The sequence below is a fragment of the Trichomycterus rosablanca genome, chromosome 3 (genome assembly GCF_030014385.1).
Source record: "Trichomycterus rosablanca isolate fTriRos1 chromosome 3, fTriRos1.hap1, whole genome shotgun sequence".
NCBI lineage: Eukaryota > Metazoa > Chordata > Actinopteri > Siluriformes > Trichomycteridae > Trichomycterus > Trichomycterus rosablanca.
In genome coordinates, this window is record NC_085990.1 from 46034068 (window position 1) to 46047058 (window position 12991).

At 39.6% G+C, this 12991-nt stretch overlaps 1 protein-coding gene across 1 annotated transcript in view; it reads right to left on the reverse strand.

Moving 5' to 3' along the window:
- Nucleotides 1-270: 270 nt before the first annotated feature.
- Nucleotides 271-12991, reverse strand: part of stk40 (serine/threonine kinase 40) — a 36305-nt gene continuing 23584 nt past the window's right edge. Inside the window, exons 8-11 of the mRNA XM_062991389.1 lie at nucleotides 8299-8443; nucleotides 7549-7668; nucleotides 7302-7386; nucleotides 271-3977 (exon numbers count right to left, since the gene is read on the reverse strand). Of these exons, the coding sequence (XP_062847459.1) occupies nucleotides 3759-3977; nucleotides 7302-7386; nucleotides 7549-7668; nucleotides 8299-8443 (569 nt within the window). The 3' untranslated portion in view covers nucleotides 271-3758. The remainder of the gene's footprint in view (nucleotides 3978-7301; nucleotides 7387-7548; nucleotides 7669-8298; nucleotides 8444-12991) is intronic.

The following is a 12991-nucleotide window of genomic DNA, read 5'->3' on the forward strand; positions in this document are numbered from 1 at the left end:
GTGCGTTTGCATTTATGGAAATAAAAGTTATTATAATGATTTTGTGCTTTATTCACTTTTTTAAAGTCACTGCTATTTTTTTGAACACCACTGTATGGTAAGTGAAGCCGATAAAATGAACAATGTGTGTAGAAACAAGGAGGTGGTTTTAATGTTATGGCTGATCGGTGTATAAAGAAATGAAATTAAATATCATAAATGCCTGAGATGAATACCACAGCTATATTTACCACATACACACATTCACACTCAATAATCAAGGAAGCCCAATTTTTCCATATCAAAGTTTTATTGCTGACATGCATGTAGAGATTTTATGAAGTACAAAAATATGTCATTTATACAAATTTGTTTTCATCTCTGTACAATTACCCAGTTCTTCTATGATTTCTATCCAAACAAGCAGCTTACAACACCAAACACTTAGGCTTCTGTCTAATTTCACCATTATTTCATTCTACACCTTTTTTTCCAGTTAGCAAAGGATTTTAGGGCAGGAGAAAATAAATCATTTTAAAATAAAAATCTCCCAAGTAATCACTGCTTCTGTTTTTAGTGTATTTTAACTGGACTATAACTTCATTTTTCAACATCTACAGCTGCGGAGATCTTGTGGCATGTCTTGCAAGTCCAAGTCATGCAATAATTACTTGATGTATGAACGTAGCTTAACATAGGTGAGATGCAATTCGGATGCCAAGCTACCATTTTTTTTTTTTTAAATCTACGCAGTTAACAATTTAGACACTGAAGTGGGTAATTTCACAAGGATAGCGGCCTAGGTTTGGGCACTGACTACAGTATATAACCACTCACACTGTAAACCTACAGGTTTATAGTAAGATGATACTGGGAAACTATGTTATCTTTCTGCCTGTGATTAATGGGTACAATAACATCAAGTTTTTAAAAGGGGATCTAGCACTTATGAATTACCCCCTGAATAATTCTGGCACTTACACAAACTGTCACACATGCCATCTAATACAATACTGCATTATATCCAAAATATTCACAGTTATGTGGGAGCAGAGTAATGCTTTTTAATGGAGGTGGCAACAATATTTTGATAAATACTAGTCGTGTTGATGCACTGGTGCATTCTTAATGGCAGCCTACTGGTACTGATGGTATATGCACACTGGCCAGAGTGTGTTGAATTCTATACAGTTCCTAAATGTGATATTAGATTTGTTTAAAAATATAGCTATGCAAAGTCTCATAATTAATGTAGCTTAATGAACCATCAAGGCTTGTGATGATGCTTACTCAAGACAAAAAAAAAAGGAAATAAACCTTCAAAGAGGCGGTTGGGGTGGGGGTACATTACTGGAAGTGGGTCACAGCAATACTACAGAATTAGATGATGTGATGTTCTGGTACTTCACACTTTACCAGGACAAATGTGATGTTCAAATAATACATAAGATCATTTATACACAGTGAATAAATAAAAAACAACAAAAACAAGAAAAGCCAAGCAGTTTCACTCATGCTACCTGCTGATTTGCTTTAGGCTTTAAAACGATGCGGGGACAAAAAATTATTTAAAAAAATAAACCACTGGTGAGAAGCTAAGACATACAGTACTGGATTATCTTTTTAACCTAATATTAAACCAGCCCAGCTAGGTCACAGGTTCAAAAGCTGATGCCACCTGTTAACTAATATACCAGACCAACTAAAGTAGATATTTACCCCTGACTGCTAAAATCGCTCTCTATGGCATTGTTTTCAGCGGCTGCATTGTACACACAGTAATCTTAAATGGGATTGAAAACAGTCCAGATTATAAACATCCTATGACATGAGGGTGGGTGAGGGTGTATCTCTAGATTAGTTCTCAATTGCCAATCCTCAATACCTGGACCTGAAGAGCAGCAGATATTTTAGCGCCAAGCGGAAGAGGCTCCGTTCACAAAGACATTTCTGATACTCACAAATACGCACTCTCGCTTCTGATATTAATGATGCCAGATAAATACAAACCCACTGTTAAAGCTTAACCGGAGCTGGACTTCCTGCTGAAGGTACTTGGATATAAACCATGTGCAAGTCAGTGCTACATGGTGGCTTTCATCATTCGCATGGTGGTGAGCTCTCAATTCTGATAGATGCACAATCCTTCAAACCCCATAAATACAGGGTATACAAGGGGTTTGGAACAGTAGTGTGATGCACCTCTGCAGGAAGCTGAATGGATTTTAACTGAAGATTAAATTTAAATTAATTAAAAATAGCACAAACTAAATGCCTTTTTGTTCACAGATTTTAAGGATATTAATTCTGCATAAAGCACCTGGGTTGAGATAGGTTTATCATCCAAAATAGGTTTCACATTTCATGCAATTGGTGGCAAATGAATAATATGCACTGTGGGTTATGGGATGTTTATGGGTTTGTATATTGTGCTGTTGGTGGAAGGGCTACAATTCCCCAGATGTGTGAGGCATTCCACCAAAAAGATTTGAATTTACCTGGGTTACTTGTTTATTATGAATGTTGGTCAAACCTCCAATTTCTGACAATTTAGCACAGAACTCTAATTTATACATGGTTACCAAGCTTTACAGAAGATCTACCCCAACAAACACATGCCTACAACAATTCACAATGCATTTATTCATGGATTCCAAAACTGTCTTGTTTATGAAGACTCAAACGCCGCACAACTTGGAGTGCCGTTTGTTTGCAAAGGGCAGCTGGAATGCTGGCAGAGGTCACCACAGGACCAGATAACATTTTCCCATTCGATGTTTGACATGATCGCAGCCATTTACTCCGGACAGCACTTTTTAAATGTGAAAACCTTAGCTACCTAATCATAGGTGTTTCATTTGCTAGATCGGGCAACTTGTGTGAGAAGTTCCATTTGGGCGTAAAAGTAGAACAAAAAATACTACAGAATCTTTAGCCGATCAGGAAGAACATCGTACCACATAGAGCAGCGAGATGCAAGAAAGCAACTGTGACCTCTTCCATTCCGTTTTTGTTATTTAGACTTTGAGCTGTACAATGCTAGCTGCCTATAAAAGCATACCAAGACCTTGGTCATAGTACAATGTCCTAAGTGGGGTTAAAGCAGGCAGGATTAAATAAAATTAGTGAGGGTAATCAGGTCTTAAAATGCTACCTTTTAAACAGGAGGAAGAGTAAAAAGCTTATTCAGAATCTGAGGGAAAACAAATCGCTGGTTTTGACATGCCTACACTTAAATATTAATAATAATGCTCTGCACCTGTGCTTGTGGCCATAAGCCCACATTTGGATACCTGTATAGGAACACAGTTCAAAGGAGACAGAAACAGACAGACTTTTTAAGAGGTAGATTTGCAACCGTGGACTTAGATGAGTGATACGGATCATCGTTGTGGTTGATGGCACGGGGACACGCGGAGGGGTGACTGAGGTCTGCTGATCTGAGCTGTTCCCATGAAAGAAGCTGAGAGAGTAGAAAACAGGGACTGAGGGTCTGTGTGTATAATGTACTGTGATGTGTTCTATGGTGTGTGTGTGTGTTTGCACCCATTTGCTACATGATTCAGCTCCTGTATTGCTGCTAATGTCTGTATGGCAGAGTAAAAGGAAAAGGGGATGGTAGGGGCTCAGAAGCCACACCTCTTGTGTGTGTCGCTCGATCAGAGTCAGGCTCCTTAAACAGCAAGAGGAGCAGATGAGAAATACCTGCTCCAAGGTCTCTCGAGGTCCAGCAGACGCACGAGCCCGGCTGCATGGCCCGGCCCGTGCGCTGCGGTCCACTACTTCCTGAGGAAGCGCTGGGCGAGTATGTCCGCGTCCAAGGGGCTGACGGGTTGAGCATCGTGACCCAGGCGCCTTACAGGAGGCACGCTGCTAAACGGCCTCTTGCTTAGGAAGTTTTTGGCCTCGTGAATAGTGTTCTTCTCTTCGGCCAGCAGCAGTTGCTGGCGCATGTAGTTCTCAAACTCGTACTGAGACGACTCCTCCGTCATCTTGACCTGACGAGCACAGAGACAGCAGGATTTAGCCATATGGCAGCACAGACATAAGTACGTAAATGCAGTACAATGGACATGTTACATCTATGCAATATAAATAATGAAAGGAGGAGGTCCTGCCTGGCAGAAATATGATATTTCAAGCAACTTGTGACATTTGTTTTGGTTATCAGGTGCAGATTAGCCTGGTGGTTGGAAGCGGTAGGTCGATACACATTATTTCTATTTCTATTACACTAGACCAATTTTGGGGTATCTTCCAACAGCTTGAACAACACCCTTACTGTCTGAGCAGGGCCAAAGTCTAGTACATGCATCCTCTGACATGTGAAGCTGCTGTGTACTTTACACCAGTTAGCAGCAGATTCTTACAGAGAGCCTCAGCATGCACAGAGAATCACGGGACAATTGCAATTGGAAATGTTTAATCTCTCCAAGCTTAAAAGGCATTATGGTGATAGAATTTAATGAAAATAAATAAGACGTCTCAGTCAACAGAGAATATGAATCGATACAAGCAGTTTTGATAACACAATCTGACATCAATGAGTTTAAATAAAACATCTAGTTCCCTAGACAAACATTTACATTTTCAGCATTTAGCAGACGCTTTTTTTATCCAAAGTGACTTACACTATTGTGACAGTATACAGTCCGAGCAATTGAGGGTTAAGGGTCTTGCCCAAGGGCCCAACAATGGCAACCTGGCAGTGGTGGGACTTGAACCGGCAACCTTTTGGTTACTAGTTCAGTACCTTAACCGCTAGGCTACAACTGCCCAAACGTCTATGTGCATTATTATTCACACCTTGTTCCGCCTGCTAATCTCTAATAAGTGTTTTAGGCTTCTTCCTCTTCTTTTGTGGAATCTTTGCCCATTCTTCTCATGCAAAAGCTTCCAGGTTCCAGAGGTTTGTTTATTCGATTCTTAAAGTGGGGGTTGATATGTTTCTTTATAGGAATTCATAAAAAGGATTAGGGTGTTTGAGTAACTGTGATGGTGTAGAGTTTAGTTGATTTTTTCATATCTTGTATGATGTTTAAGTCCTAGTGTTTGTTTGGATTTTAACACCATGTTTAACACGTGTCATTTAATGGCAACAATAGGCATTACAGTGGTGTTCAAAAAAATAGCAGTCCAACACCATTAACCTGATAAATCACTGTTTTTAGTAGAAGTGATATTTCTACATAGCAAAAAATTTACTTGAAAGTGTAGAAGAGTAATGAAAACAAAACAAACCCAACAATTAGGACATGCATCCCACTCATTCTGAGTAATCGAAGCATTGATTGAAAGGGGCTTGTTCAAAATAATAGCAGTGAGGAGTTCAATTGGTGAAGTCATTCATTCTGCAGAAGAACGGGTGTCAGTTTTGGCCCTTATTTAATGTAGGAGGGGGGCAAATGTTGCACAGGTTGGTCATAGCGCATTTCCCTTTGAAATACTGGGTAAAATGAGTTGTTCCAGACATTGTTCTGATGAACAGCGTACTTTGATTAAAAAGTTGATAGTAGAGAGAAAAAACATACAGAAAAGTGCAGTAAATTATAGCCTGCTCATCTAAAATGATCTCAAATGCCTTGAAGTGACAACCAAAACCTGAAGCGGAAGGAAGCGTGGAACTACTGTTCAATTGGATCGAAGATTAGCCAAAATAGCAAATACTCAGTCAATGATCACCTCCAGAAAGATCAAGGAACATCTAAATTTACCAGTAAGTACAGAAGATGATTAAATGAAGCCAATTTACCAGCAAGAACTCCTTGCAAAGTCCCGTTGTTAAGAAAAAGACGTGTCCTGAATGGGTTAACATTTGCCAAGGAACACATTAACTGGTCCAAAGAGAAATGGCTCAACATTTTGTGCACTGGTAAAAGCAAAATTGTTCTTTTTGGGTCTAGGTCATACACAGTATGTCAGACGACCCCTGAGCACTGAATTCAAGCCAAAGTTCACTGTGAAGACAGTAAAGCACGGTGGTACAAAATGATGATATGGGATGTTTTTAATACCATGGTGTTACACCTAGTTATCACATACGAGGGATCATGGATCAGTTTAAATATATCAGAATACTTGAGCAGATGAGCATGTTGCCCCATGTTGAAGAAGAAATGTCCTTAAAATGGGTGTTTCAACATGACAATGACCCAAAACATCTTGGTTACAGACAAACAAGATTGAGGTAATAGAGTGACCAGCCCAATCCCCTGACTTCAATCCCACAGAGAACTTGTGGGCTGATATCTGAAACGTGTTTTTTTTAGGCAAAACCCAAAATTGCAGAAGAACTGTGGAATGTAGTCTAATCATCCTGGACTGGAATACCTGTTCAGAGGTGCCAGAAGTTGGTTGACTCCATGCATCACAGATCTCCGAAACAATTGTTCTGCCACTGAATATTAGTTCAGTAATTTAAAGTAAAGTGAAACCTCAAAAAAAATTTTCATGTTATAGATACATTTTTTGAGTTTTTAAAGAAAAATGCTGGCACTGCTATTATTTTGAACAGCCTAATATTCATTTTTCTTAATTTTCTGTAAAGGATGAACACAAACTGGCTACATTTTGTTAATGTTTTGATTTAGAATTGAAAGTGTAGTATTTTCAGTGCATTTGCATTTATGGAAATAAAAGTTATTATAATGATTTTGTGCTTTATTCGCTTTTTTAAAATCACTGCTATTTTTTTGAACTCCACTGCATGTATCGGTCTTTATATTTTGGTCCATTTTATATTTTCATCTTTATTTTTATGGCTGAGGTAGGTTAAGACTGTTCTTTTATGGTTTTAGGCACTTGGTTCTCTTTCCTTGGTGTACTTGGGGCATTCCATCAGAATATGTTTTATTGTTACAGGTGTTTGGCAGATTTCACAGGTTGGGGGGTTTTCTCCTTTTACCAGGTGTTAATGGGTTATTCTGGCATGGCCGATTCGGCACCTTGTGTATACGACTTGATCTATGCGTCGTCCCTGGTGAATTCTTGGTTTGGCATTGACATTTGGGTGTATTTAAGTCCTAGTGCTTCTAAGAATTTAAGCAGTTTTTTTGGGTGGGACTGAGGTAAAGATTTCTTTGTAGCTGTCAATAAGGTTTAAATGCTTTAATGCTGCGACTGCTGTTTTTAAGTTCCAACAAAGATTTTCTATAGGATTTAAATGTGACGATGGAAAAGGCCACTCTCGGGTTTTCCAGGGTATTCTAGGACTGATTTCTTAACCAAGCTCTGATTGACTTGGAGGTGACTGGCAATAGCTAGGCTGTTAGGCCACAACCACTATCCCACCTTCTCTATTTAACGTTACTTTAGGCACTGACCTCTTGCAGATGCTCTGGCTGGTTAAGCTGATCGTCTATGTCCGGTACTACCTGCAGAGGTCCACTTAGGGATGAAACAGATTGCCTAAAAACAGAGGTCCACAAGAAAATCAATACCACAGATCTATTGAAACATTACCCAATAGAAGTGACTGAATATCATACATGAGCTTGACTGAGTCAAGTTGCTGTGAATCACACTGGTTTCTATTTGCTCTGATATCGGATTTGATTTGATTTTACTCACCAGGAGGCAATGATGCCACCGAGAGACTCCAGCACCTCTGCTGCAGTAAGCCTCTGCTGGGGATCTAGCACCAACAACTTGCGTATCAAACACACTGTGCTTTCTGACACGCGCCCGTCTCTGCACAAGAGCACAAACACAGAAATGCTGATTATACACACTTTGTAATGTGTAGTTTGTAATGCAGGTACACTAACTTTGTACTTTCACTTATTAGTCATTGGGTCACAATATATCCACCATGCTTGTGCACTTTGCAGGTATGTCATTGCTAACTGTAGCATATCTGCCATCTAGTCATCTTCCACCCATTCCATCAATGAAAGGAAGCACCATTAAAGAATATCATTTGGGTGGTGGGCCATACATGGCATAGCCGTTAAACTGATTGTACTAAAATAGTGTGCAGGTATTAGCATAGTATTTAGTGTTACCCAGCATGATTGTGATTTTTCAACTCTAAATAGGTTTCAAATAGATTAAGATACCTTTGGCACACTTTGGCCCATAAATGCAATTTTAATTTTACTACTGTGCAGAGAACGCTCCAAATATCTTCTTTTGAATATCATCCAATGAATGGCAGTCTTATGATGCCTAAAATAGCCCTAAATGGACCTATATAACAACATGTACCCAACACAACCTGGCAACCCTGTTTACACCGAGGGCTCCATTTCTGCTGTAAATACTCATGTCAGATTTGTGATGAGGTGAACAGTATCTGAGGTGCATGTGTGCAGCACTCACTCTGGAATGGAGTACTCTGCAGCTTTGATCTTGCGGAAGAGCTCCTGAGGTATGCTGTCGTAAAAGGGAAACTGGCCGTAGAGCATGGTGAACAGTACCACACCGAGAGCCCACATATCGCTCGGCTTCCCGCGGTACGGCCGACCTGCAACAGAGAAACAAGCAATGACCTTAATATTCATCAGTTTAATAACCCAGCATCTGCAAGTCAAAGTCCAGGAGCTGAAGATGATTACAAGAAGTGGAAAAAGACCCAATGCGGGTAGCTTTTGGAAGAGGGTGGCCAGGCAAAAAGTGGCAAAACATCGCAAGAAAAACAACATACAGCATATGATGTGCAGACCTGTGTGTATAGCACCTCAATTTAAAAAGCAGTCAGATAAAGTTTATTACAATTGTTCAAAGTGCAACAGAGTCAAGCACATGCACTCTCTGTGGGTATGAGGCCATGCTGTTGTAACTAAAATCACCGTGGACCTGCCAAAAGACGACATTGAAATGTCTCTGTAAAATCCCAATATATGCCTGTGTCAATAGAACCTTCACACATATACAAATCACCCATACTGTGAGTAGTAATGAAACCCCGTACCACGGGTCTGTCTGAAATCCTAGTGAGCGCTCTACATATACAGCAGTTTATGTCATCCTACACTCGCTCTCGAGAAGAAGCATGTCTAAATTCCTAGATACCTTAATATGCTGCCTACTAAGGTGCCTTATTTCAGATCTATAATCTAACTGAATAACGAGGGAGCATCCAATTCTTCCTTAGTGGAAATATGGCACATATTTCCTTACAAATATGGCAGACAAATATGGCGCAACAAACAGGCTTTTTTAAAAATGTTAATAAATTCACATTGATTTTTTTTAAATTAGTATAATTGTACAATATGTACAAGTGTAATTTATTTGCAATTTCAGGTTTGTGAGTGACAATTTAACCATTGATGTTAGATGTTAGCTGGCATGCAAGCGGGTTGTGCCGCCTCAGCCAATCGGTATGAATGGCCTAAGCCAGGGGTGGGCAATTAAATTTTCCAAGGGGCCACATAAGAAACTGGGACTGTTGTGGAGGGCCGGACCAATAAGGTGAACTTAATTCTGCTCAATATTAATTTTCTCTTTTTATTTACATTTACATTTTCAGCATTTAGCCATTATCCAAAGCGATTTATTTACAATACAGTTACAGTATACAGTCTGAGCAATTGAGGGTTAAGGGCCTTGCTCAAGAGCCCAACAGCAGCAACCTGGCAGTGGTGGGGCTTGAACCAGCAACCTTCTGATTACTAGTCCAGTACCTTAACCACTAAGCTACGACTGTCCACTCTTTATGAGAAGCAGTAAATTTTACAGTTCTAATAAGCTGTTAATGTTTTGATGTTACATTTAGAAAATTAGAAGTAGGTAGAGTAAAAACATCAACATTATTTTACTATTTAAACAAACAAATGCAAAAACAAATGTGAACAAAATGTGCAGGTTTTTAAACTTTACACTATTTTGTTTGGAGTCTAATTACCTCATTTGTTTTTCAGTCCTTTGTTATTGTTTAATATTCTTTTTAAAATCACAAAGCTGGTCCTGACTGCTTCAGTTCTGGATGTGTTAAACTTTATAAAAAGTCTTTGTTGCTTTTGCAGTTTAGTTAGTGAAGCTTCAGGTGTGACGCTCTGCATCGTTCATGTTCTTATATTTCTCTGTTTAGTACCGTAACAGCGATTTAGAGCCTAAATTCTGATCCTTAACCAGCGTTACATCTGACTTTAGTAAATAAACAATTCAGAAGTTCATGTCTTGTTAAAAACTTCACCGTTAGTCAGACTCAGTTCTGTTCGCATTACGGTGAAGCTGATACACTCGCGCACACACGCGCATACGCAAATCAAAACTTGCGGATATTTAAAGACAGCGCTCCCGTCAAAATCAATCCTGTTATATTGCATGTTTGATGTACATTTATTTACATCTAATTTTTAATTGCCTCGAACCTCATGCGGGCCGGTTGGGGATGGCTTGCGGGCCGGATGTGGCCCGCGGGCCGTACAATGCCCAGGTCTGGCCTAAGCCATCTGTGTTAGCTTAGTAAGCAAAACTGCAATGACATAAGTAGTGTGTCCAAATAATGTGTCCAAAAATGTCTCCAGACTCCCTGAATCTTTTCACAGTATTATGAATAGTAATAATAATAAGTTATACTTATATAGTCCATCAAGTAAGCCGGACCATGGCGGATGGTGGATGTATGGTGGATGGTAAAAGACCTAATTAATTTGTAAACTTGCATACAAATTATTTTTAACTGATTAAAAACTCAGTGACTTGCAAAGGCTGAGCCTTTGGTGGATACTTATTTTATACCCATTCATGATTCCATCACATGTACACTGATCAGACATAACATTAAAACCACCTCATTGCTTCTACGCTCACTGTCCATTTTATCAGCTCCACTTACCATATAGAAGCACTTTGTTGTTCTACAATTACTGACTGTAGTCAATCTGTTTCTCTACATACTTTTTTAGCCTGCTTTCACCCTGTTCTTCAATGGTCAGGACCCCCACAGGACCACCACAGAGTAGGTATTATTTAGGTGGTGGATCATTCTCAGCACTGCAGTGACACTGACATGGTGGTGGTGTGTTAGTGTGTGTTGTGCTGGTATGAGTGGATCAGACACAGCAGCACTGCTGGAGTTTTAAATACTGTGTCCACTCCCTGCCCACTCTATTAGACACTCCTACCTAGTTGTTCCACCTTGTAGATGTAAAGCTGTTGGCTGGATATTTTTGGTTGGTGGACTATTCTCAATCCAGCAGTGACAGTCAGTTGTTTAAAAACCCCATCAGCATTGCTGTGTCTGATCCACTCATACCAGCACAACACACACTAACACTACAGTACATCACCATGTCAGTGTCACTGCAGTGCTGAGAATGATCCACCACCTAAATAATACCAACTCTGTGGTGGTCCTGTGGGAACCTGAGCATTGAAGAACAGGGTGAAAGGGGGCTAAAGTATGCAGAGAAACAGATGGACTACAGTCAGTAATTGTAGAACTACAAAGTGCTTCTATGTGGTAAGTGGAGCTGAAAAATGGACAGTGAGTGTAGAAACAAGGAGGTGATCAGTGTATATTGTAGTTTTTTTTTTTAATAGTGCAACTTAAATTCTAAACTTTTAATTTGCAACCTAGAGTTGGACAGTAAAAACAATGGAAATCTTGGTTCACTTCAGTGAGATGTCATATGCCAGTAAATTAATGATATACTATTTAAGACCATAAATGGCCAATTAAACAAGAGCAGCAAGATAAAACATGAGTCACTGTAGATGACCGTTCCAGTATTATCACCTTCTCCATGTTTCACACAGGGACTTGGAGCTTTATTGTGTTTTATACAACAGTTAGTTCCGACCTTACAATCTGATTGGTTGAGAAGCGTTCTAACCGTGCTGATATTTGTGATAACAGCACGGCCTTTTCACACCACAACTGTATTACTCCGCTGACGCGTTGCCAGTAACGACAAGCTTCGTGCACACAAGCTGACGGTTGTTTTGTAGGCCTATTTGTACTTATACACATCCAGAAATCGATACGGAAGTGTGCAGATTAACATATACAAATAACGCAATAACTCTAATAAATCACTAAATTCTACCTTTTAATTCTTAGTTAATTTTATTTTTAGCTTTTTCTCCTTTCCCTTTCATATTCGCTTATTATTTTTATTCCAAACTAGCATTATTTTGTAGTGTTAAACTATATGCCTTTTTTAGCCTACTGTGTTAAGGCAGGGTAGGGATTGGGAATTTTTACCGTTGCATAGCAGCAACTCATTCGTTGTGGAACTACTTTTTGGCGGAAGGTATTGTCAATATTAAAGCATATTCAATATTAAATTCTTTGATTTATTTTCTTTCTTGATTTTGTAAAGCCTTCGGCTCGTGCCTGCGACCAAATCACAGCCGTGATGTTATTCGAGATAACACACTCCCTCTCGTGTTCTATTGCTTAATTTGATGGCTGCATGCACAAGGCAGTTTTAGTTTTTGTTCTGTGCATTTTATGAGCAAAATCACAAAAGGAAACTAAACATAAAAGATGCGTAAGAAATGGAAAGGAAAGGGAGCAATAATAAAAGGGTCAAAATAAAAGAAACTAGAAGTAGAGAAAGAGAGGAGGAAGGAGGAGGAGGAAGGAGGAGGAGTTTCCCCTCAGGGTGACTCATTGTGGTGACTCATTCAGGCAGAGCTTCATTGTTCTTTAGGTCACGTTCTGCTGAACTACAACCTCTTTGTTTCTGTCACCAGAGAAAAGCAAACAAACACTAAGCTGCGTTACTCATCTAATTTACTCACACCGCTACACTAAGCTGCAACGTTTCTGGCTTATTGTTGACCGTCAGCTATGGGTGCACAGCATTGGCAAAATCCACTCACATTTCAAAACATTATATCCAGGCAGCGTTCAAGAATATTTACACTGTAGGCACCTAGAAGCCATTTACACCTGATCAAGGACACAATTCAAGGGACCAGGTTGGAGGTGGCAGGGCTTCAATTTTACATTACATTTTCAGCATTTAGCAGACGCTTTTATCCAAAGCGACTTACACAATGAGCAACTGAGGGTTAAGGGCCTTGCTCAGGGACCCAACAGTGGCAACTTGGTGGT